The 26,693-nt window shown below is 53.0% G+C and overlaps 1 protein-coding gene across 8 annotated transcripts in view; it reads right to left on the reverse strand.

Moving 5' to 3' along the window:
• The window catches only part of SCRIB (scribble planar cell polarity protein), a 95,681-nt gene that overhangs the window by 24,374 nt on the left and 44,614 nt on the right, over positions 1-26,693 (reverse strand). For 7 of the 8 annotated variants that reach the window (XM_030444253.1, XM_030444252.1, XM_030444258.1 and 4 more), the window contains 11 exons: positions 19,363-19,452; positions 18,789-18,866; positions 17,554-17,868; positions 16,950-17,030; positions 11,170-11,424; positions 10,444-10,554; positions 9,157-9,333; positions 7,690-7,806; positions 4,425-4,613; positions 3,213-3,332; positions 2,927-2,983 (listed from right to left, as the gene is read on the reverse strand). In XM_030444253.1, the coding sequence (XP_030300113.1) occupies positions 2,927-2,983; positions 3,213-3,332; positions 4,425-4,613; positions 7,690-7,806; positions 9,157-9,333; positions 10,444-10,554; positions 11,170-11,424; positions 16,950-17,030; positions 17,554-17,868; positions 18,789-18,866; positions 19,363-19,452 (1,590 nt within the window). The remainder of the gene's footprint in view (positions 1-2,926; positions 2,984-3,212; positions 3,333-4,424; positions 4,614-7,689; positions 7,807-9,156; positions 9,334-10,443; positions 10,555-11,169; positions 11,425-16,949; positions 17,031-17,553; positions 17,869-18,788; positions 18,867-19,362; positions 19,453-26,693) is intronic. The other variant, XM_030444256.1, reaches the window with a different exon arrangement.

Genomic DNA, 26,693 nt, shown 5'->3' on the forward strand with positions numbered 1-26,693 from the left:
GGAGAGGGATGGGAGGTGGAAGGCATCTGAGAAGCACAGAGGGAGATAACTGAAAATTCTGATAAGCACCTGAGCCCTGCTCTTCCAAAGCTTCTCTGCATTACCAGGAGCAAAATATCAGTGTCCCACATCACAGCCCTGACCTCCAGACAACAATGAGCAACACGAGAAGACACTCATGCTCTGGAGGACCACAAGATCCAAAGGGATACTTAAGCTAAAGTCTACTCTGAATCTGCTGGCACTTTGTTTTGGAGACGTGCTGTCTGTACAGGGAGTGTTTAAGCTGTAGTTGATCCTTCTCTGAGAACTTAAGTTGAAGAGAGACAAGAGCCCCAGCCAGCCCAGATGGAGCTGAGGACCATTCAAAGGGCATCTCTGGCAACCTCTGGGGAAGATCTGGATTAAGACTAGAAAAAAACCTACAGCTACAGAGCTGGGGTAGAGAAATGCACCAAGAATCAGTCCAGGGAGATGGGGATTAACTCAGATTGTTATGAGAAACTGAATTATCAAGGAACTGAACTGGAGAGATCCAGGCAGTGAGGGAAACACTGGCACCTGAAAACCTCTACAGGACTAAGGGTGAGCACTGAAAGCCAAAGGTCCTCCTGTTTCTTCAGTTCACAGCCCTCCTGTAAGGAGACACATCTGATCTCTATCACTTTTGTGCAAAACTGAACATGAAATGCTGAAGAATTAGAGGAAAGGTCCAAAAACGGTGACACAAAAAGAATTCCTGAGGCTGTGGCACTGAGATGGCTCCTAGAGCATCCCACTGGCTCCCCCCAGAGCTCCAGTACACATTGAATCATCAGACCCAGTGCTAGAGACAGAATCCCAGTCCAGTTTCCAGGACATGCTAAAAGGCAACAGCAGAAAAACCCAAGATGTCAGAGGAGCCTGAAGCAGCCACTGCTCCCTCCTCCTGGGACCCTAATGGGAGGGGTACCAAAAACATGAAATCTTTGCAAGGCAGAGGCAAATCTGGAGAGGTGTCTTGGGCTGCAGACAGATTTCTCAGCTCTTCAGAGGTGGGGATGGACCACACCATAACCACACTGCAGTGAGGATCAAGGCAAGTCCTTGGCAGTCCTTAAATTAAACACCTCAGAACATTGCTTATCAAAAGTGATGTATCCAAGAAAGATAAAACCTGATTACTGTGTGCTGTTCAGCCCCCAGGATGCATAATGGGATCTGCTGGGAGATGCCCATCCTTGTTTTGAAATACTGCTGATGGCTGAGAGCCTAGTTACTGCTAAGCTGGTTTTAATTTCCCTTTTAAAGTAACCATTTTAATAAAATGCCAAGTTTTCCATTAAAAGCCATAATACCATCAGCACATTTTAACATGAGATATGACCAAAGCTCCATCACCAATCATAAGGGCTTTTCTGGCCTTCTGACAAAGTCTTTGTGGTATTTTGAAGTAATCCCAGCACAAATCTTGAAAAAAGCCTTTATCTCCCTGCACCTGAACTAACACAACCTGCTCCCCCAGGCAGCCTGGGGCTGGGGCCACACTTGCTCTTGGCTTATCCAGAGGTGTCAGAAATGCTGATAGTGACCCCTGAAGTCTCCTAGAGACTATTCCAGTCCCCAGGCTCCAACATACCCCTGGCAGGAACACCCTGAGCTGCAGGAACACCAGGATGTCTGAAGCCACAGCAAACCCAACACGATTCCTCCCTTGGTGAGGAACAAGACCTTGGGAAAATGGGGAAAACCTCAACCTGACCTCAATGGGCTCTGCTGGGAGCTGAACCCAGTGCCCTCCACATGTCCCTTCCTGCCAAGTTATTCAGAGAACCAGGGAGAGCTTTGGGTTGGAAGGGACCTCTGAAGGCTTTTTAGTCCAACCCCTGCAATGAGCAGAGCCAGACCAGGCTGAACCTGATTCCATAAGCTCATTCCACTGGAAGAATTCCCATCTCAGTACAGATCTCAAGCACCATCAGAACACTGATTGTTTTGGGGTTTTTTTTCCAAAATAAGGGAAATCTGAAGTGTTATCAGAGTTGGAAGGGATCTCTAGGGATCATCTAGTCCAAGTTAACTGATTTATAAAGATCACCTCCATCCAGAAGTGCCAACCTAACTACACCCTTGAGAGACAGCAAATGGAAATAAAGCTGAGTGATTACAACCACAGAAAGAACCTGGAGAAGTATGAGGTGTACTGACACTGGAAACCTGAAGAAAAGCCTGCAAAATGCACACATATTCATCTGCCAGGACAGCAGATTCCTGACACCACTGGAGAATTCCTTTTTCCCTCATCTGCCAACAGAATGTGACCAAATGAGTTTTAAGTGGAAAGTGGGAAAACCCAAGTCCTTGAGGGGCCTGGCTCTGCCAATCTGCTTTTCTGAAAGGCTGAAAGAGAGGCCAGAAATCCAAAATCATTGAGCCTGAGATTGGTTTGGGTTGGAAGGGACCTTAAAGACCACTTAGTCCATTTAGTCCCACCCCTGCCATGGCCAGGGACCCCTCCTCCAGCCAAGGGGGCTCCAAGCCCCATCCAACCTTCAGCACTGCCAGGGATGGGGCAGCCACAGCTTCTGGGGGAACCTGGGCCAGAATTCTCCTAACAAATCAGCAAACTGCTCATGGGAAGTGAGGAGGACAAACTTGTGATTAACAGCACCACTTCTTCAGCTGGGGGCAACCTGGTGCTGTGTGTTCTCATCTTTCCTCATAAAAGCTCTGTCAGGTGATGGAAGGTGACAAGGATAAACCCTGTAAATACCAGAGTAGCACCCAAGAGGCAGGAGGGAGGGCATGGCAAAGCCAAGGAGCAGCTGGAGCAACTGTTAGAGCAGGGCACTGCAGAAGGGAGAAGGGAGAAGGTCCAAAGCCCCTCCTGAGGCTCCCAGCAGAACCGCCCGGCCAGAACACATCCTGCTGCGTGAACATCTCTCACCACTTTCTCCATTTCTTCTCTCTCCCACTGAGTTGCTTCTCTCACCATTTCCATCTCCTAGGAGAGACCAAAGTTAGAGCCACTTCACCCAGTGCTCTCTCCCCGTTCCTGTAAAACCTCAGGAAGGTTTCAGAGTCCCAGCCTGGAGCGTTCCTGACCTAAGTGCTGCTGATCCCAACAAAACAGAGTCCTCTGCCCACTCTGTTGCAGATTCCATCCACCAAGGGAGACACCAGAGATTTTCAGAATGGTTTTTTCTCCCTGAAGCTGTGGCTGGGACACCCACCTTCTGCAGGATCTCCAGTTCTTCAGGACTCAAATCCCTGTCAATTGAGGAGATGCTTTCCAGGCTGTTCTTGCGCCCGATCCCAGCAGCAAAAGGGTTTGCAATAACTCCTGGGGACATCTGCAAAGCAAAGAGGCAACAAACCAGGCTGAAAACCCCAGTGGGCCACAAAAAAACTCCATCACCTGGGCTCCCAGGTACAGATGGCCACAATGACCCTTGGCAAGCCAGAACCTGAAACCTTTCAGCTGTCAATTACTCGAGGAACTTGAGGTCTAAGAAAGATGAAGCTAAACAGTTACAGAAAGGATGAAGTGACCAGGGATTAGGTACAAATTCTAGTGGAGAATAAAAGAACTTAGTTACTCAGCCTTGAAAAAAGCAAGGTGAGAAGGCACAGGGCTGCTGTGGATAAGTGGCTCCTGCAGGGAAAGGCAAACTCCAATAGACAGAAAATTAACTTTAAATTAACATTGGCACAAGGGAAAAATAAGCATAAAAACCTGGAGAAAATCAGCTTGAAAATGACATTTCTAAGGGAAGGTTTACACTAGATCCTACAAAAAATTTCTTTACTGGAAGAGTGTTCAGGCAGAGGAAGGGGCTGCCCAGGGAAGTGGTGGAGTCACCAGCCCTGGAAGGATTTAAATCCCCTGGAGATGCAGAATTTCAGGACATGCTTTAGAGGGCATGGTGGCTCTTTTTGGGTTGATGGTTGGATTTAGTGACCTTAGAGGTCTTTTCCAACTGTGGTAAGTCTGTAATGATTTATGATTTATTTTTCTAGAATGGCAAGGGTTGGAAGGGACCTTAAAGATCATCTAGTTCCAATTCCGTGATCCAGCAATGTGAGGTGGGATCCTTGTGGCACTGGTCACTTCAGGGCACCCTGTGCTGCAGAGCAGAGCCCTGAGGCTCCTCTGAAAAGAGGGGAGATCCAGACCAGACATCAGCAAGAACTTCTTTACTGTGAGAGCAGGGAGACACTGGGAGAGGCTGCCCAGAGGAGCTGTGGCAGAGCTGCAGGTCAGGTTGGACGGGGCTTGGAACCACCTCCTCCAGTGGGAGGTGTCCCTGCCCACGCAGGAGGGTGGCAGTGGGTCAGCTTTAGGGTCCCTTCCAACCCAAACCATCCTGTGATTCTATGACTAGAGTTGGACACCATGACCCTGAAAGGTCTTGCCCAAGCTCCAGGATTCCCTGACTCCTCACCTCAATGGCAGCTGCAGCCTTGGGATCAAAGCCATCACAGATCAGGACGAGGAGCGCGTCCCCCACGCTGCGCAGGATCTGCACGGCTTCCGTGTGGGTCATGCCCAGCAGGCTCTGGTGATTCACTTCCAGGATCCTCATCCCCACCTTCAGGCGACCATCCCGGGCTGCAGCCCCCGAGGAGCTCACCTGGAACACAGAGGGGAATCGAGGTGTCACCCAAGGAGGGCAGAGAAGATGGGGACCATCGAGATGGAGAGAAGGGCACAGAGAGGAAAGAGGGAGACAGGGGATGAAAAGCTTCAGGGAAAGCATCTGGAAGTACTGGTATGGAGTCAGGGAGAGGGGAGAAAAGGCAAAATGTGGACAGTTTGGTAGTTTGGAAATAGGTATGGAGGAAATCTCTTACAGGAGAGAAAAGGATCTGCTCTTTGTCTTGTCCCAGGGAAAGAAACTGCTTCTGCTTTGTCGATGAAGCAGGTGAGGAAGAAAGTTTCTTGCACCTTCCATTTATCTCCACAGAGAGGAAACTGTAGGCATTTCGTGTGGTTGGGAGAGCGACAGGAATCACAAGCCTTGGGGTAACTTCTGTGGCTCAAGATAAACGAGGCACCAAGACTCCTCTCTGTCCTTGCAGCAGCAGCACGCCTGACCCACGGCACTGCCTGCGTTTTCCATCCCCCCTTTCAGAGGAACACCCCACAACTCCCATTTTCCTTCTCCCCTGCTCGCCTCAGGTACACGAGGAGGGGAAGAAGCCCCATGCAGAGGGTTGGTAAGGCAGAGGGAAGCTTAAGGAGTGCAGACATCAGTGGATGGGTGAGGAGAAAGCACATGCTCTGCCACCCAAGGAAGGCAAGGAGCTTTATTCCTTCTTTTTTTTTGCCCCTCTGGAACAGGGAAAAGAGACTGTGGGACTGGCTGTGGGTACAAAGTGAAAGAAAAAACCCAAAACAACAAACAACTAAAAACCCAACCTCATGCAAACAAGGGGCTCAGAAGTATGGAAGCAATGAAAAACTGAAGGGTGGTGCTGGGAGAAGCTTCTGCCAGGAGCCAGGCAGAAATCCAGGGCCCAGCTCAGGGCAAGGAACAGGAGCACCACATGGGTGTTGCTTCTTCTAATGGAAAACTAAAAAGCCTGGAACAAAATGGGCTGTCCAGGCAGCCCAAATGAAGAGCTGGGGTAGATGGACACACCGTGCTGGAACACCAGAGCCACACAGTGGCTTCAACTCAATGGCTCCAAGCCAAGGAACCAACACGGGCAAGTGTGACAAACAGAATGATGACATGGTGCTAGAGCAGGGCTTTGCAGGAAGAGCAGCAGAACATCAGGGGCAGGACATCAGGGTCAGGATGTCAGGAAAACAGAACAGAACACCAGGAGAACAGAACACCAAGACAACAGAACATCAGGGGCAGGACATCAGGGGTCTGAATGTCAGGAGAACAGAACATCAGCAGAACAGAACATCAGGGTCAGGACGTCAGGGTCAGGATGTCAGGAAAACAGAACAGAACACCAGGAGAACAGAACACCAGGAGAACAGAACATCAGGGGTCTGAATGTCAGGAGAACAGAACATCAGGATAAGGACATCAGGGTCAGGACATCAGCAGAACAGAACATCAAGAGTCTCAAGCAAAGCCTGCAGAGCTGGGCTGAGAGAATGAGAAGAGCACAAGGGCAGCACCCAAAGCTGGTGTCTGGGTGGGGGAAAGGCAAGGACAGGCATGATGGGTTGTCAAGGTTGGATGGGGGCACAAGAAACATCAGGGGAAGGAAAGGAAGAAAGAAGGGATGACTGCACACCACATTTCTGGGATCAGAGAGGCAACAAAACCCCAAACAAACCAAAGGCATGGGGGGTTCGTTGGGTTTGTGAGACCTGTTTTGGGAGAGAAAACCAAACAACAGAGAACTGTTTAATAAAGGACCTGTGAAAGGAGAAAAAAGAGCTGCATGCATCTTTCTGCTATTTTTGTTTATCTGGGGGAAGCAGAGCCATGCACAGCTACACCCAACTCCTTCAGTGTGTGAGGGTGTGTGATGCACAGGTGGCCACATGCAGCTGAATGGAAACGTACTGAGTACTCACAATTTCTTTTCCAGGGAGAGCAAGTGCATAAGAGTGAGAGCAAAACACCCAGAAATAATGGGAGGAGGTGAAGTTAATGTAGAAAAATGTCCTTAGTGCCCCCTGTCACCTGTATTACTGGTATTCACTGAGGGACACTGAGCTGTCCCTGTTGAGACAGATCATGGATTTCCAATTGCAGATGTTATTGGTAATTCTTATAGCACTCGACTTGTAACACTTCACTGAGAAGGTTTTACAGAGAAAGAAACAGACTATAAAAAAAATTTACAATTAGAGGACTGTATGGGAATGCAAATTAAGAAAAAGGAAGGAGAAGGAAGGTGGTGAACAGCCATCCAAAGAGGAGGAAGAAGAAAAACCACTGCTTTGTCTTGCTGATATTGGAAATATAAAGTAAGAGCAGAAGGAAAAACACTCTGGTCAGGAGTGGTAAGAGAGATCAAGCTGAAAGCAGAGCAGAAAGGTTCAGTGCTTTGCTTCTCCACAGGGTAAACAACTGCTACAAAAAGATGAGAGGGGAATGGAGTAAATGCAATGAGGCTGGACTGCAAGCCTTCCAACCCTTAAACACTGCAACTCTGAAGGAGACAAAACCACAGCAAATAATTAAAAATCAATGTAGGCTACAATAACCTTAGATTTTCTCTCACTACTCTTACAAATGTTGCAGTTGAATGTGCAATGCTTGCTCTGAAAGAGCAGATTTCCTCTTTTCACTTTAAAACTTAAAGAAGTTATATCCAAGTAATAATCCAATAACCCAAGAGCATTCCGTGTCTTTGGAAGTGGCCAGCTCTTGGAAAGGGTTAAGTGGCAGTTGTGGAGTGTCCACCACCCAGCAAGGGTTATGGAGGCTTCTGATGGAAGGAACAGCATGGCTGAAAGTCACCAGCCCTTGGGGGAGTGAGGGGAATGGAGGGGAAGAGGAAAGGTGGTCATGGTCCAGAAAAAGGAAGCAAGAAAAGAAACAGAAAGCAAGGACAGGGAATGACAAAAGATATTCTTGTGAATGAAAAGGAAGAGGTGGCTGGAGAATACTCCAGGAGAACTGATGTACCCAGAGGAAAATGGAGACAGCACCTCAAATTCCAGAGGGATCCCTCACCCTCTCCCCAGGCAGTCCCTGCATGCAGCCAGAGTGCAGAGCTGGTGGTTGGTACCTTGGATATGAAGATGCCCTCATCAGTGGGATCAAAGGGATTTCCAGCATGGCCTTTTGCTCCCCCTCGGATGCTGATCCCCAACTTTTCTCCTGGGGCCTTTTCAATGCAGATTTCCTGTAAACAGAGACAAAATCTTGTGAGACCCCCCCAAGAACACTGCACCCAGCTCTGGTGTCCCCAGCAGCAGCACAGAGATCTGTTGGAACCAGTCCAGAGGAGGCCACAAAGATGATCCAGGGGCTGGATGGAGCAGCTCTGCTCCCAGGAGAGGCTGAGGAGCTGGGATTGTTCAGCCTGGAGAAGAGGAGACTCCAGGGGGACCTTAGAGCTGCCCCCCAAGCCCTGAAGGGAACCTCCAGGAAGGCTGCAGAGGGACTTTTCATCAGAGTGTCCAGGGACAGGACACGGGGAGATGGTTTCCAACTGAAGGAGAAGAGGTTGAGCCTGGAGCTGAGGAAGAAGTTCTTCAGGAGGAGGGTGCTGAGACTCTGGAACAGATTGCCCAGAGAAGCTGTGGCTGCCCCCTCCCTGGAGGGGTTCAAGCCCAGCTTGGAGGAGGCTTGGAGCAACCTGGGCTGGATGAGAGGTGTCCCTGGGCATGGTGGGGAGCTTGGGGGAGAGGAGCTCCAAGCTCCCTTCCAACCTCAGCCATTCCAGGATGATTCAATGCTCTCCTTGTTTCTGGGTTCAGTTCAGATGGGAATTGTTGAGAAACACTCCCAGTTGGTGGCCATATCTAAGTACCCTGAAAAGGACCCTAATTAGGCCTTAATTAGACTCATTTGGCACAGCTTATTCCTCTTGATGAGGCTCAGCCCTTTCCTGTCTCCTGTTGGGCTTTGGCCCTCATGAAATCAGATCATCCCCTGACCTCACTCTCACCATGGACATGGCAAGAGACCCCCACAGGGCTCCCCTGGATATGAACTGACAAGAGAATGGATTCTGCCCCAGGAGAGGAGATTTAGAGAATGGTTTGGGTGGGAAGGGCCCTCTCAAGGTGCTCCAGTCCCAGCCCTGCAGTCTCAGGGACACCCTCACCCAGCTCAGGGTGCTCAGAGCCTCCTCAAGCCTCACCTTGAACATCTCCAGGGATGAGGCCTCAACCCCCTCCCTGGGCACCCTGTGCCATGGTTCCACTGCCCTCCTGGGACACAACTTGTTCCCAACACCCAGCCCAAATCTGCTCTTCTCCAGTTTAAACCATTGCCCCTCACCCCATCCCTCCAGACCCTTGCCCAGAGTCCCTCTCCAGCATTCCTGCAGCCCCTCCAGGCACTGGGAGGTCTCTATTGGGTCTCCCCAGAGCTTTCTCTTCTCCAGGCTGAACATCCCCACCTCCCACATCTCAAGCAGAGGTTTGATTGGATCCTGATCCCCAGCTTCCACTCAGATCAGAACTTCCCTTCAAGCCTGACCCTCCAAAGAGGAGTGGGACTGCCCCCGTGCCCTCCCAGGACCTACCTGCATGCCAGGTGGGGGTGGATCCCTCCTCACCAGCATGGAGAGCTCCTGGGTGTTGGAGAGCAGAGCATTGACAGCCTCCTGGTGCGTGGCGTGGCGCAGGTCGATCCCGTTCACCTCCAGGATTCTGTCCCCCACACGCAGCCCGCTGCGAGACGCCAGCCCCCGGGGAATGACCTGCAGGGGACACCGAGTGACAGGGCAGGAGACTCCCCTCTCCCTGGACACACACCACTGGGGGCACTGGGCTGCCCTCCAGAACCCCCCAAGGCTGCCTCTGACTTCTCTTGCTGCCATCAAAGCTCCCTCCCCAGGAGCTCACACACCTCTGAGCAAAGACTGAATCAAGGTTTGCTTTCAGGTGCCATTTGCTATGCTCTGATTTCCTCATTTTCACCTGGAGCAATCCTGCATCACCCTGGCCATCACTCTGCTCTGACTGTAACCACAAGGTGGTTTGCTCACAAGGACTCTGAAGGAATGATAACGTTAAACTGCAGCCCCATGGTGCATCTCCCACCCTGACAAACACCCAGGACTGGCAGTGTCAGTACAACACAGATGGATCTCCAGCCCAGGGACTGGGAGCTGCTGGAGCCAGTGCAGAGGAGGCCCTGGAGCTGCTGGGAGGGCTGGAGCAGCTCTGCTCTGGAGCCAGGCTGAGAGAGTTGGGGGTGTTGAGGCTGGAGAAGAGAAGGCTGCAATGGGGAGACCTTGGAGCAGCTTCCAGGTCCTGAAGGGGCTCCAGGAAAGCTGGGGAGGGACTTGGGACAAGGGCCTGGAGGGATGGGAGCCTCCCAGGGGGAAGGGTTTGGAGCTGGGAGAGGGGAGATGGAGAGGAGATCTTGGGCAGGGAGGGAGGGAGGGAGAAATTGTTTGGGGTGAGGGTGCTGAGCCCCTGGGTGCCCAGGTTGCCCCCAGAAGCTGTGGCTGCCCCATCCCTGGAGGTGTTGGAGGTTGGATGGGGCTTGGAGCCCCCTGGGCTGGGGGAGGGGTCCCTGACCATTGCAGGGGGGTGGAAGAGATGACCTGTAAAATCCCCTTCCAACCCAAATCATTCCATGATTCTATCCTGTGGTTCTAATCCAACAAGTGTGAACGTGCAGGACTGTGAAGAGGATGAGCTGCAGACAGGGGCTGGCTCATGTGCTGGCTCCAAGCAGCATCTGCTCATCTGCACACATCCCAGCTCAGCTTTCTTAAACCTACACTCCACTTCTCAGAGTCTTGCATCAAAATCCTTCACCTTAATTCCAGAAATCAAAGAGCTCAGGAATGTTCACTTACCTTTGAGATGAAGACCCCAGGTTCATGGATCCCAAAGGGATGGCTGGAATGGTCACTGCCTCCCACGATGCTGAGCCCCAGGGGACCACCTGCTTTTACAAGGTGAATTTCCTTGTGGGAACAAGAAGCAGGGAATAAGGGAGATCACATATGGACCACAGACACTGGAAAAAACAGGAGTCAGGGGCTCCCCACTGCCTTACTGTGAGGGTGCTGAGCCCCTGGGTGCCCAGGTTGCCCCCAGAAGCTGTGGCTGCCCCATCCCTGGCAGTGTTGAAGGTTGGATGGGGCTTGGAGCCCCCTGGGCTGGGCGAGGGGTCCCTGACCATGGGTTGGAGTGGGACTGGATGAGCTTTAAGGTCCCTTCCATCCCAAACCAGCCTGGGATTCCATGACTAATGCTCAGCACCCTAAGGTGGGGGGTCTGGTGGGGGCCAGCTCTCATCAGGCTCATCATTTTTGGAATTAAACCCACCAAAATGACACTTGAGAAACATATTTAACTTCTTCAGGAGGAGGGTGCTGAGACTCTGGAACAGATTGCCCAGAGAAGCTGTGGCTGCCCCCTCCCTGCAGGGGTTCAAGCCCAGCTTGGAGGAGGCTTGGAGCAACCTGGGCTGGATGAGAGGTGTCCCTGGGCATGGTGGGGAGCTTGGGGGAGAGGAGCTCCAAGCTCCCTTCCAACCTCAGCCATCCTGTGGAGCTCCTGTGATGTTCCAGACTCACCTCAATGGGATACTGGTCCTCCAGGCCTTTGGGCAGGTGGTTCCTCTGCAGGGCAGGAGTCTCCTCTGGAGGGCTCTCCCCATGGCTGGGGGGTGGTGGTGGGGAGTGCATGCGGCCTCGGGGCAGGGTGGGCTCTCCCTCGCTGGGCTGCTCTCCCCCCTCTCTCTCTACCAGCAGCACGATGGTGGGGGAGGAGGCAGTAAGCAGGGCTACTGCCTGATCATGCCTGGCTTCTGTCATCTCTACCCCATTGATCTAGAACAACCCACAAACTGGCATCAGACCCCAGGACCCCCTGGCCAGCCAAGCACCCAGCCCAGAGCACAAAGGGATCCCCCCCAAATCCTGCTGGGACACTGCCCCTTCCCCACTCACCCCACTCCTTCACACCTGGCCGAGGAACCTTCTCCTCCGCACCTGACCCCAGTCCCCTTCCTAGACACCTTTCCAGACCCTTTCCCACCTCCAAGGCCTGAGAGCACCAGTGATGCTCCAGGGGACCATGAAGACCACGTGAGATGCTCCATCACCTGAAGCTACAAACCCAGACCAGGCTGGGGGTCCCTCATCACCAGGAGAGAACCCTTCCCTCCTTCTTGGCTTTGCATTCCAGCCTTCCCACAGGGTCACGACAGAAGAAGCCCAAGAGGTTGGGTGCACCCAAGGGAGGGGTCCCAAGTTCTCAACAGGGGAAGGAGACAAAGCAGGGATTCCCAGAAGTGATGTCCCAGCACACCAACCAGCTCTGCTCTAAGCTGCCCTCATCCATCCCTCCCAAAGCTCAGACACATCCACTGGAGAGCACCCCTGGGGATGATGTTCATCTTAAGCCATAAAAAGAGCACCCCAGGGTTAAAAACCTCAGGAGTGCTAAGAAGAAGACTCTGCCAGTCCACAGCTGACCCAAGAGGGAAACCAGAATTCTTTTGAACAAGAAAACAGCCTCCAAAATGCTCCACCAAATGATTCCAAGGATGTCATTACAGTCCTGGGGTCAGTGCAAGGTGTCAGGCAGGGAAGCAGCAATGTCACTCACAGAAAACACTGAACTCATCTGAAAAGCCACAAACTACTCTTGTCCTTCACACCCACAAAAAAGAACTCCCTGATGTGACCTAACAAGATGTGCAGAGCAGAACTGCTGTGGCAGGCAGGGGAGCAGAGAGCTGCTCCTCCAAAATCAAAACAGCTGCCTAGAAACTTGAGGGACCAAGGATGGGGATGTTCTCCATGAATGTCTGAGGGATGGGATATTAAGGAGAGAGCTAAGCTGGAGTGGTGCTGCCAAAAGGAGGAAACATGCCATAAAAAAGCTGAAAATTAAAAGGTTTCTGGTCTTTAGGTTCTGGAAAAGCTGCCCAAAATTTAACTGAGGACATGAAAGTAAAGAGTTTTTCAGGGTGGAGTTTGATCAGCTTAGGAAATAATAATAATAATAATAATAATAATAATAATAATAATAATAATAATAATAATAATGTGACTTTGTAACACAGCAACTGCATTTGGTAGCCTGATTTCCTAGAAATATTCCAATTCCTCCCCTGCTCCTTCCAAGGAAGCAGCTGCTGGACAGGGCTTTGTCCAGAACCTCCATGATCCCCCGCTATCCAACCTGCCCCATCCCATCCAGTCCTACTCTTCTTAGGATGTGCAAGGGGATCAACAGGGAAGCCTCAGCCCCCAGAATGTCCCCTGCTCAGAGGATTGTCCCCAGGGACACCTCTGGCACCAACCACTGAGGAGGAGCAGGAGGAGGTGAGGCCATGCCAGGCTGCAGGTGGGAGGAAGAGGGATGGGAAGTCCTGGGGTGGGGGCTGCTGAACATAAGGGATGAGGCAATAAGCAGGAAAGGTAAAAAAAAAAAACAACCCCAGAGGTGGCACAAACCTTCAGAAAGTGTAAGTACCAGACCAAGATGCTCATGGCTGGAGTGTGACAGAGGTGACTCAAGTGGCAGCAAAGGTCACCAAAAAGGAGAGGAAATCCTGAGGATCAGGGGTTGTCAGAACAGGGAACAAGCAAACTCAGCAGGGGAAGCTGGAAAGGGGATTGTGGGCATGTGGAGAACTTCCCAGGGATGTTCAGCAGAGGGATCACAAGTGGGAAGGGGCAGTGGCCAAGGAGGAGAAGGGAGGAACAAGGATGGGAAAATGGAGAATCAAAGAGGCTGATCCCAACAAGCAGGATGCTGAGCAGGAGGCTCGTCTGGCCTGGGGCCCATGGTCTGGCTCTGCCTTGTTCTCAAACTCTGCTTTTGTTTACTGAGTGAGTCTGCTCCATCCTGGGTGTGTGTGCAGCATCTGCTACTGAAATGCTCGTTGGGCTATCCTGCAGGCAGGAATCCAAAACGTGGAAAAACCCAACAGCTGGTCCAGGAATGAGAGAAAAGCTCAGGGTCCAACCAAAGAGCCCTCAACTTGATGTCTGGGGCAGAGATCTGCAACCATGAACACCTGGGTGAGCTGCAGGAGGGGCTGTGCAGGTTCCACCAACAAACCTTAAACCTGAGCTGGGGGGTAGGACCAGGGTGAAGTTGTCTGTGCTGCTCCTGCCCTGTGAGGACAGTTTGTGCTTTGGTGTGTGCCTGGAAAGGTCCTGTCCCCTTTCTTTCCCACCTAAACCTGTGGCCCATGTCTGCAGTGTGTTTCATCCTTGGAATCCACACTTAGCTTTCCTGGTGGCTGGACCTGGGAATGAGGAAAAGCTGCAGCCTTGTGTCCAGTGGCCAGGGCAGGGAAGATCTCCTGGGGTTCTCCTGCCTGCCAGACACACCAAGATGCCACACAGAAGAGACCTGGCCCTTAGGATCTTATCAGCAGATGATGGCCCAACAGATCCCACAGACAGCCCAGCAGGAGCAGAACCCAATCCTCACCTCACACATTCCCCTTTGTCATTTTTCTGCCCCTGGCAAGAGGATGAGAGTGGCCAGCCCATGGTGGCACTGCCCTGGACTCAGTGACCAGGGACACAGTCAGAGGTGTCTCATGTCACAGCCCTTGATGGCATTTTGCTCATTAACTCCTCCATGAGCTGGCAATGCTGATGCCTTCCCAGCCTGGGGACAGATGGCTGTCCCTGCCCTCAGCAGGACCAGAGCAGTCTGCCTCAGTGGCCAGGAAGGGACAATCATCTGTCCCTCCCTGTGTGCCAGGGGGTGACATTATTCTGGCAGATCTCTCGCTGCTCTCATCAGAACCCTCACACATCTGGTGCCCCCCCCATCCCACATCCCCCTCAGAATCCCTTCTCTTCAGTCTTCTCCCAGTCCCACCCCAAAGCCCCCCACCCTTAAACCCTGCCCTGTCCCTGCTACATCTCCAACCCACGACTCAAACTCCCCAAGATTCCCCCCTTGCATCCCCCCACCCTGGGTCTCCCACGACTCCCAGGACACAACCAGGACTCAGGGAAGCTGGAGAGTCAGGAGTCAGTCCCAGGGGAGTTTTCTGGGCTGTTAACTGAGAGGAAAGATCTGGGCTGGGTTCTTCAGTCCATGTGCTCAAAAGCTCCTTTAAGAAAGGAGAAGGAGCTTCCCCAGACCTTCCCTGGCAGAGAAGTCCGGGATGATTTTAGAGCACAGGGGAAGAGTCTGAAGCTGTGCTGTATTTCTTTTCCTATAAACAACAAAAAAATACTTTGGCAAAGTGAGAACTGAGGGATGAGCAGGGGATGATGGCTTTGGGCCTCTGAAACCACCTGTACCCTCCTGAGGACTCTCCTTTCCCCATCCCGGGGAAGGCAGGCAGCCTTCAGCACATCCTGAACAGAACCGGGACAAGCCCTGCTCCAGGAGTTGGGGTCAGCACTGCCCCATGCTCCGGGGGCTCTGCTTCAGTGCTCAGTATCCAGAGGGGTTGGGACAGGAGATCCCCACAGCTCTGACCCCCCAGCAGATTTCACCAGAGATGGAGCAGAACCCACATGGTGCTCTGCATCTCTCCCACGAACCAGATCTCCTCCAGGAGAAAGGGAACTGAGAAGACACCAGAGGTCTTGGGCTGCAACATCACCACCGTGGGGACGTCCTGGCAGCAAACCCCAGAAGCAGGAAAGGCAGAAGAGCTGCCAGGAGACACAGCTGCTGGGGAAGCAGCTGCCAGACCCTTGCTGGGAGGCACAGAAGTTTGGGTTGTGTTCTCCTGGAAGATGATGACTTGGTTCCTGCTCCCATCATGACTGAGAACAGGACCTGAGCTGCAGGGGATGCTCAGCACCAAAGCTTTGATGTCTGCACAGGTCCCAGCCCTGAGGACCACGCTCTCAAGCACAGACATTTCCCAAAATTATTGTGCTGATCCTTGCCCTGGGGTGTCAGAGGATGAGGGGCAGCAAAGCCTTCATCCAGAGGAAGATCCAGCACCAGAGCCCACGCATTGCAATGTGAGGACGCTGCAAACTATAACAGGGGATGAGATCTGCTTTTCCTATGGAGCTGCCTGCAGATAAAAATAGAGCTGCTAACAGGGGGTGGAGAGAGCTCTGACTTTTGACTCTACTCTGAGATCTTCTGTCTCCTTCTTGTCACAGGTAAAGCAAATCAACACCACATGACGGGCTGTGTGCCTGGAATTACACCTCTCAGTCATTCCTCTGCACCCGTGGAGCAACAAAAGATGAGCAAAATGAAAACATTTAGGCTGTCTAAAATGCTCAGAGGGCTGAGCAGCTCCCTGGGAAGCCAGGCTGAGGGATTGGGGTTGTTCAGCCTGGAGAAGAGGAGGCTCCCAGGGGAGCTCAGAGCAACCTTCCAATATCTGAAGGGGCTCCAGGAAAGCTGGGGGAGGGCTTTGGACATGGGGGGGTAGGGAGAGGAGAAGGGAAATGGGTTAAAACTTGGAGAGAAAGGGGAGATTGAGGTTGGAGATGGGGAGAAATTGTTTGGGGTGAGGGTGCTGAGCCCCTGGGTGCCCAGGTTGCCCCCAGAAGCTGTGGCTGCCCCATCCCTGGCAGTGTTGAAGGTTGGATGGGGCTTGGAGCCCCCTGGGCTGGGGGAGGGGTCCCTGACCATGGGGGGACTGAATGAGCTTTGAGGTCCCTTCAACCCAAACCACTCTGGGGTTCCATGATGCTACGAAATACAACACAGCCCCAGCCCAGGGATAGAGCAGACAGAAGCCAGCACTGACAAGGCTGTACCAGTGTTTACTCACACCAGCTCTGGGGTAACTTGTGCTCTTACCACAGCAGCTGGACCAGAACCCCACCACCAGCACCAGGACCTGGGAGCTTTCCCTGGGAGGCAGCATGCGAGCTTGGGGAGAGGGTCAGGAAACTGAGCAGCCTGTGCCCACAGGAGGGGGAGGAAGTGACAGATTGGGGCAGAGAGACTCAAGGTTAGAGGCAGCAGTGAGACCCACAGCAAGGGCACAAAGGGGAAGGAAACCAAGGGATGGAGCTTCAAACCAGAGAGGGGAGCTCTGCTGCCCGCCATGCCCTGCTCCATCCCCCTGTTCCGGCCCATCCTGACCCCTGCCCAGCCAAATCCACCCCAAAAGGGCTTCATCCCCCCACCCCAGAGCTCCCCAAGCCTGTCCTGCAAGGCTCTGGAGGGACATTGGGCTAGGGCAGTGTGGTTGTGTCTTCTCTCCCAGGTTCAGCCCGACCCACCACGTGTTGCTCCTGGGGAGAGGGGAGGCAGGGGCAGAGCCACGGAGATGATAACTCCTCTCCCCCCCAAATGGTCAAGAACTGAAAAAAAGGACTCTGGAAATCCAAGGTGAGGAGCAGCCCCTGGGAGGATCAGGGATCTGGGTCAGAGCCCTTCCCAGACTCACCGAGATGACCCGATCTCCAACGCGCAGGGTCCCGTCCCGATGGGCTGCACCCCCCTCTGCGATCCGGGAGATGAAGATTCCCTGGAACACGGGTGGGAGGGTCAGAGCAGCCTCTGGAACCACCAGGCAGGGCTCAGCCTTGTCCCCCTGCAGACCCCTGCCCTGTCCTGACACTTCCCATCTGCTCCCCACTCCTGGCAAAGCCTCTTCTGCTTCCAGAGCCACCTGCAGCAAAGCCTCCACGTGGCCCAGAGCCCAGAATATGTGTCAAGAGGACAGCAGCAAGATCAGATGTCACTGGCAGGGACTGCAAGCCCCAGCTCCACCTCCTCCTGAGCTTCTCTCATTGCCTAACTTCAGACTCTGGATCTCAAAGCCCTCCTGAACTTCTCTCTTTGCTTAACTTCAGGTTCTGGATCTCAGATTCCTCCTGAACTTCTTTCCTTGCATGACTGTGGAGCAGGTTCTGGACCTCAGAGCCCTCCTGCCCACCAGCTGCACAGCTGGGTGCCCACCAGTGTAGGGTCCCAGAGGAGGTGCTGAGCCTGAGGGACCAAACCCCTTCCTCCCTTCCCTCCCTTTCCCTCCCAGGGATGTCACTGACCGTGTCCCCAGCCCTGTAGGGTGTGGAGCCTTTCCCCCCAGCGATGCTGAAGCCCAAGCCCTTCTCGTTGCGCATCAGGCAGGTGGAGTATCTCTGGGTGGGGGGTGTCCCCGGGGGTCTCTCGGGGAAGCGCAGCCCCCCTCTCCTCTCCCGGGGGCTGTAGTCATCCTCGGGCCTCAGCGCTGTCACCGTGATGGCGTTCTCAGGCTCCACCATCCGCTCCCGCAGGACACGCATGGACACGGAGCTGCCGGAGCCACGCAGAGCTTCCACGGCCACCTGGTGCTCAGCACAGTGCAGGGACACGCCATTCACCTGGGGACAGGGACAGGGTCACCCTCCAGGGGATGGGGAATCACAGAATCCCAGGATGTTCAGGTTGGAAGAGACCTCCAGGCTCATCAGTCCAACCCTTGACTGACCCCAGCATCTCCCTGCGGAGCCATGGCCTTCAGGACCAGCTCCAGAGGGCTTTTCAGTGCCAACAGGGATGGGGACTCCAACACTGTCCTGGGACATCCCAGTGCCTGACAGCCCTCTCAGTCCTCAACAGTCCCCAACATCAGGAGGACACAGAGCTCCTGGAAGGTGTCCAGAGGAGGCACTGAAATGCTCAGAGGGCTGAGCAGCTCCCTGGGAAGCCAGGCTGAGGGATTGGGGTTGTTCAGCCTGGAGAAGAGGAGGCTCCCAGGGGAGCTCAGAGCAACCTTCCAGTATCTGAAGGGGCTGCAAGAAAGCTGGGGGAGGGCTTTGGAGACGGGGGGGGTAGGGAGAGGAGAAGGGAAATGGGTTAAAACTTGGAGAGAAAGGGGAGATTGGGGTTGGAGATGGGGGAGAAATTGTTTGGGGTGAGGGTGCTGAGCCCCTGGGTGCCCAGGTTGCCCCCAGAAGCTGTGGCTGCCCCATCCCTGGCAGTGTTGAAGGTTGGATGGGGCTTGGAGCCCCCTGGCCTGGGCGAGGGATCCCTGACCATGGGTTGGGTTAGAAATGGATGAGCTTTGAGGTCCCTTCCAACCCAACCCAAAGCATTCTATGACTCTATGAGAAGATCAGTGGCAATGTTAATCACACAACCAGCTCTCTGAGCCAGGGGGAATTTTGTGTCCCTCTTGCATAGCTCCTCCTGATGCTTAACCTACAAAACACCATGATGCAAATAAATCCCAAAGCACACCTCTGCCTCCACTCTCAGGTCATCAGAAGCATTGACTTCCTGACTGTAGCCAGGTCCTTACCTCCAGAAGTTTGTCCCCAACACGAACCCCTGCACGAGCTGCAGGACCTTCTTCTGACACGCGGGAAATAAAGATTCCCTGGAGAGAAAACCACTTGTTAGGAAAGGTGGAGCCCACTCCTCAACCCTCTCAAGTGAGCAGAGACCACCCCACCCCATGCAGATTAAGGGAAAGGAGAAATCTCTCACCAGCCCCACAGCCTGAGGGGACAGGACAGCCACATCACCCCAGGAGGTGGTAAAAAGGGGAACTAAATCCCACTGCAGGGCCATCCCAGAGGTGACAAAAGGGAAAAGGGAACAACACTTTAATCCTTTTCCAGTGAGGTGAGAACAGGAGGCAGGAGATGCCACTGCATGTGCAGAAGAGCACCCTGGGCTCTTGGCTGTGAGTCCTGCAGGGGAGGAGGAGGAGGTGGCCCTTCCCCTGGCTGCTTCAGTCAGCAGCAGGGAGGCAGAAGTTGTGCCCCAGGGAGAGGAGGAGGACACTGGGGCTGCTGCCCCCTGGCTCAGGCACAGAGCTGATGGAAACACAGCCCCTGGCAGTGGGTGCTGCAGCAAAGGTGGGGTCTTACCTCGTCGTCACCCTTATAGGGGGTGGAGCCCTTGCCCCCCGCGATGCTGATCCCCAGCCCCCCCGTCTGCCGCAGGATGGTCAGAGTCAGCTGGAAGCAGAAGGGACAGAGGTTACAGCTGAGTGCAGCCCAGCAGCACACCCAGGAGGTCTCCAAGAGCAAGAGGTGGCTGCTTGAGCAGAGTCAGGGCAAGAGCATCAGCTTGGGCTGCACGCACCCGCTGAGCTCTTGGTGGGAGCTGTGGTACCAAACTCACAACGTTTGCAACAAACAAACAAATCCCTTCTCACGGGGCAGGTCTGGAACCCTCATCTCAGGAGCAAGAGGCAGTTTGCCTGAGATGGACACGTGGGGAGGAGATGTCCTCCCCACCAAGTGATCTGAGCAGCCCTGGGGTGGGCCTGGAGAAAGCAGCAGGGAGAGTGTCCACGTCACAGCTCTACCCCACGGCTCCCTTTGGGGTGCAACCCCACACAGCTTCTGGGAGATGAAGGGTCACCCCAACGTGGGGTGCAGCAACAAGAACAGCACCTCTTCCACCTCTTCCAGAACACCCTGGGCAGACCTTGGCTTCTCTCTACTGATGGAAATCAACGTGTGATTGCAGAGAAGCCATCTGCCCTGTCCTGCTGCCTCCTTCCTCTCCTCCCCGCTGCAGGGGCAGGCTCAGGACTGTAGCTGTGCAATCCAGAAGTATTTTCTCCTGCCCACCTCCCACCTCCACACACCAGATCCTGTCCCACAGCAATGCTTTTGGAGAACTTGAACTGAAATTACTTATGCTCAGGACACCAGCACAAACTGCCCCACTCGTGAGAAGGGAGCAGGACACGGGGAGAGGTGTGGGAGAGATGGGACCCTCTGAGGGATCTGTCAGGGCCAAGGACCAAGGAGCTGGTGAGGTGACAGAAATGTACACAGACTCCTGGAGAAGCCCCAATTTGCTGTCCTCCAGGTGTCACTTCCCTGGAAACACAAGTCCAGACCCGAGAGCGGCTGCTGCAGAGGTGGCTGCCCTCGACCTCAGGTCCATTGGCCACAGGGTGGGCAGCAGGACCACCAGCCCTGACTGCCTTACCCCCCCAGATCCTTCTGCACTTTCTACTGCGACAGAAGCAAGAGCCTGGGGGGCTTTGCTTCCTACTTAGTTTAGAACAAAACCAAAGGAAAGCTCTAAACAGGAGCCAGGAAGCGCCCAGGATCAGAGCTGATGGTTTGGGTCAGTGCCTGAACCCACGGCACAGGGTTGGTGTTCTGGAGAATGAAGGAGGAATTCTCAGCGTCAGGGGCTGCTGAAAGCCCCTTCCAGCTGCACAGTGAGTTGTTGGTGTCAGCTGACTGAAAGGTGATCACCAAACCCTATGGATTTCACAAACTCCAAGAAACCAAAAATATGGGGGAAATCTGCCAGAAAAGCCAAGGGGACTGAGGGCTAAGAACCCTGTGCCCATCACATTCACTGAAAGAGCAAAACCCCGAGGAGGAACCAGACCTCAATGATCTTAAAGACACAGCTAGAGCAGCAGATGGGCTTGAACTGCACATAAAAACATCTGGGCTGGAAAGAAGACTTCAAACACACAAATGAAACTGGTTCTCCCCAAAAGAGAGTGTGGTAAGAAGCTGAGCTGGGGGATGTTTGTCTGAAGGTTATGGAAAGAATAACTGGCATGATCATGAACCTGAGAAAGAAGGAACTGGATCCAGTACCCTCTAATGGCCTTTCAGTTTTATATTTGATATTTCAGTTTTATATTTCATATTCCACCCTGCAGCCCAGACACTGCTTTTTGCACTACACCAAGAAGTTATTTCTTCCCCAAACCACATCTCTCTCAAGGACTGACTTCCAGGGCTGGCACCAGAGCCATGGAGAGCAGAGCCTTCATCCTGACCCCTCCTGACACTGCCTGGCCTGGGGAATTTCCTCTTCCTGCATTTTTTATCCCCTGGAACCAGGGATCCAGCTGCCCAGCAGAAACTCATCTCAGACCTCACAGCTGATCTGGAACTCTCTGCTCAGAGGATTTGGGCTCCTTTGCAGGAAGGACAAAGCTTCACTGTGTGGGCAATGTCCCCAGAGCCCCTTCTGTGTCCCCAAAGCCCCTTCTTAGCTCCCCCCAGACAGCAGAGCACCCGTGCCCTCCCTGGGAAAGTGCTACAGGGGAAGGAAAAAAGTGGAAAACTTGGAAAAGGCCCTTCAGCCTAGAGCTGTCATCCCCCTGAACTCTTCCTCAATGACCTTTAGAAGTCCCTCCCAACCCGAATTATTCTGATTCTATCAGGGGGAAACCCTGATAGAAACACCAAGGAGACCAAGGCAGCATCCTACCTCCCTGCCTCCCCTCTTCCCCCCTCAATTCTCCCTGGATTTCTGGCTGCACATCCCTGGGGAACCCACTCAAAGAAGGACTGATTCCACCTCAGGCTATTTTTCCTACATTTTTAATAGAGCTTTCAAGAGATCCTCTTGATGCTGAGAGCTCCTCCAGCCTGCAGTGAGTACACAGTGACCCTCCTGGAGAAGCCAGGAAAGCTGCAGCAAAACACAGCCTTGCTTTTTGGGAGCTGCCACAGATGCTGCTCCTGAAAGAGCTTCCAGGGCTCTGCCCTGCAGTGCCAGGTGAGGATTTTTTGCAGTTGGCAGGGACACAGCAGACAGGGAGCTGATAAACAAGAACTGTGCAGGGTTCAGCTGCCAAAGCACGGAGCTGGAAGAGCAAGGTGTTCCTGCTGACATGCCCCAGGGATGGGGGGTGGAAGGGCTCTGACTGCAGAGGGCAGGGAGCTCCTGCATGCAGGAGCATCCTCTGTAACCCCCTCTGTACCTGGAGCCCTGTGAGTGTCCCCCCTGCAGCCACATCACTGAAAAGGCAAAGGTGTGACAGACACTGCTGGTCTGTACTGGGACAGAGGATGATGATGATGGACACACACCAGATCCAGGTGATGAGCCACGTGTGCCTCCAACAGCAGCTGAAGAATCCATTTAATAACAGCAACAACAAGGAAAAAACATTTTTAACAAATCAAAAGGAGGGGACAACTCATACCCAAGAGCCCTAACAAGGGACTGAGATCTCTGAGAAGCTTTTATGGAATTCTGGAACCTTGAGCCCCTAAACCAGCACTGACATTGTGCTGTTGGCCTAAGAGATGACACAGATGATACCTGGAGCTGTCAGCTCCTTCTCCCAGCACCAGCTCCTGAAAAGTCACCAAAGGACACAAGTGCCTCTTGGCAGGCACACAGAAAGAGCACTTCTGCCAAAGAACTGAAACTGATGCAAATTTGGGCTCTCCAGACCCAAACACACCTGTTCCATCCTCTGGCAGGACTCCAAACCTGGCTGATACAGAATTAATGAGCACTTCTTGTAAAACATGAACCTTGTTATCACAAGAGATGACAATCCCACGTTTGTACCAGCACAGGGACACCCAATGAGGTGGCAGCAGAAGGCTTCAAAAAATGCCTTCTAATTCAGAATCACGGAATATGTGGGATTGGAAGGACCTCTGGAGATGCTGGAGTCCAACCCTGGCACAGCAGGATCAGCCAGGGCAGCCCAGACAGGAACAGATCCAGGAGGGGTTTGGAAGGCAGCAGAGAAGGAGAGGAACCTCATCTGGAGGTTGGGGGGGTTCAGGAGGGGTTTGGAAGGCAGCAGAGAAGGAGAGGAACCTCATCTGGAGGTTGGGGGGGTTCAGGAGGTGTTTGGAAGACACCAGAGAAGGAGAGGAACCTCATCTGGAGCTTGGGGGGGTTCAGGAGGGGTTTGGAAGACACCAGAGAAGGAGAGGAACCTCATCTGGAGGTTGGGGGGGTTCAGGAGGGGTTTGGAAGGCACCAGAGAAGGAGAGGAACCTCATCTGGAGGTTGGGGGGGTTCAGGAGGGGTTTGGAAGGCACCAGAGAAGGAGACTCCACAACCTCTCTGGGCAGCCTGGGCCAGGGCTCCCTCAGCCTCACAGCAAAGAAGTTTCTCCTCCCCTGGAGCTGGAACTTCCCATCTTCTAGCTTCAACCCATTCTTCCTTGGCCTGGGCACCACCCAAAAGAGACTGAGCCCTTCCTCTTGCCCCCCAGCCCTCAGCTACTGACAGACATTCAGCAGATCCCCTCTCAGCCTTCTCTTCTCCAGCCTCAACACCCCCAGGGCTCTCACTCTTTCTTCCCAGCAGAGATGCTCAAGGCCCTTCAGCACCTCCCAGCTCTCCAGGGGACTCTCTCCAGTAGATCTCTGGCTCTCCTCAACTGGGGAGCCCCAAACTGGAGCCAGGATTCCAGCTGTGCTCTCCCCAGAGCAGAGCAGAGCAGAGCAGAGCAGAGGGGGAGCAGAACCTCCCTGGACCTGCTGGGCACACTTTTCCTGATGCCCCCCAGGCCACCCTTGGCCTCTTGGCCACCAGGGCACATTGCTGACCCCTGGAGAACTTCCTGCCCACCAGGACTCCAAGGGCTTTCTCCAGGGAGCTGCTCTCCAGCAGGACATCCCCTCCTCTCTCCTTCTTCTTGGGGTTGTTCCTGCCCAGATGCAGGACTCTACAGTTCTCATTGACCTTGGTGAGGTTTAGCATAAGGTGGAAGTAAAATGCATGGAGGGGACTGGAGAGAGCAGAGAGCTCCACACAGCAGCTCTGCTGGGTGTACTCCAGCAGTGGGAACAGTGCAGGAATCCTAAACTGCAGATTTTTTTGGAAATACCAATGAAAGGATCACTTTGTCTCACTTGGGTCTGTGCTCCCCAGTGACAGGACCTCACCCCCACCCTCAGAGGTGTCTTCATGCAGGTATCACATCCAACTCCTTTTTCCAGGAACACCTCAAAAAACCCTGAGGGTCAGAGAACCAGAGTGCCAGGGGATGGATGGGACCTCTGGAGATGGACCTGCCAGAGCATGGTGTCCTGCTGGGTTTGGGAACTCTCCAGAGAGGGAAACTCCACCACCTCTCTGGGCAGGCTGGTGCAGGAAAGAGGATTTTCCTGTCATTTGGGGTGAACCTCCTGTGGTCCTTACATGGCACCTGAATGTGAGAGCCCCAGGGAGCCAGGGCTCTGACTCACCAGGAAAGATGAGAAGAGCTAAATCTGGCTTCAGCAGCTCGTGAGGACAAGGGGAGAGGCCAAAAATACCAGTGAGCACATGGAAGGGGGGAGATGGCTGCATGAGAACTCAAATCAAAATCAGTGACAGAAAAAGAAGAGAAGATGAAGGTGAGAGCCTGGCAGCTGAGCAGCCTGCTGGGCATGAGCTGGAGGTTTTCTGCCTCCCTTCAGACAGCTTTGGAGTGGGCAGGGGGACAGTTCAGTGGCTGAGAAGGCAGGAGCTGGAGGACTGGTTCCACATGGGCACTCAGGAAACTCCTCCTCGGGCTGCTTCGTGTTCCTTTCTCCCTTTATCTTTGGGCAGAGCACGAGGCTTGTCTGGGTGGAGAGGGGCAGAGCAAAAAGCAGCTCCTGTTCTTTCAGAAGGGAAGCCCCAGGCTCCACTCTTGGAGAAAAGCAGGAAAAGAACTGGTTCTACAGAAGAGGAAGGTTGAAAAGTTGTAGTTCTGGGAGCACGATACAGAAGTGAGGTGGGGAAAAGACAAAATTTAAAGCAGAATGAAAGTCCAGGGAAGGTTTAGGACCACTCAAACATGACAAGTGAGAGGGAAGCCATGCAGCCAGGAATGCTGAGGAGAAGGAGAAGTCAGGTATGGAAGTCATGTGTCTCCTGGCTTTGGTAGAAGTTCGTACTGCAACCCTTCTTTCCCTTTTCTCTTTCTCTCTGCTGTGCTGAAACACAGGGAAGGGACTTTCCAGGACTGAAAGAACAGAAATCCCTTGGCATCCCCAGAGGACAGTTCCTCACACTATCTTCAATACCTGTTCTATGATGGAAATAAAAAATGAAATGGAAATGAAAAAGGCTTTGACTGTGCAGAGAAATCACCAGGACAGCATTATCCTTTCTCTGGATACATTTCCATTCCCAGAAGGACAGCAGCTTGATGTGATGCTGTGTCCTAACACAAGACCTGAGGCCTGGCCATCTCAGCTCTCACTCATTTTCATAGACTCACGTCTGCATCCCTCCAGAATTCCCCACGTGCTCACTGCTTCTTTTTAATCAAGCAATAAAATACACAGGGAAAAGGAGGAGACCCTGGGGAACAACAAGTTCTTAGTCTGGTCTGGAGGAATTTCCAAAAGGGACCAGAAAATTCCTTTGCTTTCTCACACAGCAGACTTGAGCTGTCCCTCTTCTCCCAAAGGACACTGACAGGGAAGGGATGGCAGGAACAGCCCAGAGGAGCCAAGCACTTCACTCCCTTCTCACCCCCTCTCCATCCAGTCAGGGTGAAGAAAGCTGCATTTTAAAAACTTTAAATGTTCCTGTTCCATAAATTAAACTAACTTCATAGAGACACGATTAATCTTGACATGAATACAGAGATCACAGAACCATGGAATGGTTTTGGTTGAAGGGACCTCAAATCCCCCCCAGTGCCCCCCCTGCCATGGCCAGGGCCCCCCCCCCAGCCCAGGGGGCTCCAACCCCATCCAACCTTCAGCACTGCCAGGGATGGGGCAGCCACGTGTATGGACAAACAATGAGAAGACTGGAAGGATTGGGGAATTCAGAACTCTAAAATCTGGTTCACCCCAGTGCTGCCAAGGGCAGGCAGGCAGCAGCAGAGAGTTTGTCCAAGGGGAGAGTCAGATAAAGGGAAAGTTCTTGCACTAAACCTGGAGCTATTAATTTAAAACTCACACATCTCAAAGTCCACCAACAGTCTGAAGGACAAGATTCACCAAGGACCTTGATGCTGGAGGCAGGAACAACTCCTGGGACGCTGAATTCCCACCCACAACAGAAACTACCACACAACTGAAAGAGAAACTGGGGTTTAAGGAAGCAAAACCTGGATAAACTCTGCCTTGTTACTCACAGGCAACAGACCTGAACTCAGGTGGAAGAGGGCAGTGGGAAAGCCAGGGAATGGATATGAATCTCACAGGAGAATACAAGAATTTGGGGTTTTTAATCCAACAAAACAAAGGCTCAAAGGAGCTGTGACTCCAGGAAAACACCCCAGGACAAGCAGACAAAGGGTCAGGCAGCAGGAAGGAGATTTTTCAAGAGAAAATATAATGAAAACAACAAAAATAGAACAAGATGATCTTTAAGGTACCTTCCAACCCAAACCATTCTGTGATTCTGTGACTTAACAAATGCAAGCTTGAAAACATGATTTATATTATTTCAAGAAGCCAAAACCTGGAGAAGTATTTGGTTTCTCCCAGTAGGAGGAACTCGAGTGTGTGCACACACTGAGTAACAG

The sequence above is a fragment of the Calypte anna genome, chromosome 2, assembly GCF_003957555.1.
Source record: "Calypte anna isolate BGI_N300 chromosome 2, bCalAnn1_v1.p, whole genome shotgun sequence".
In the NCBI taxonomy this organism is placed as follows: Eukaryota; Metazoa; Chordata; class Aves; order Apodiformes; family Trochilidae; genus Calypte; species Calypte anna.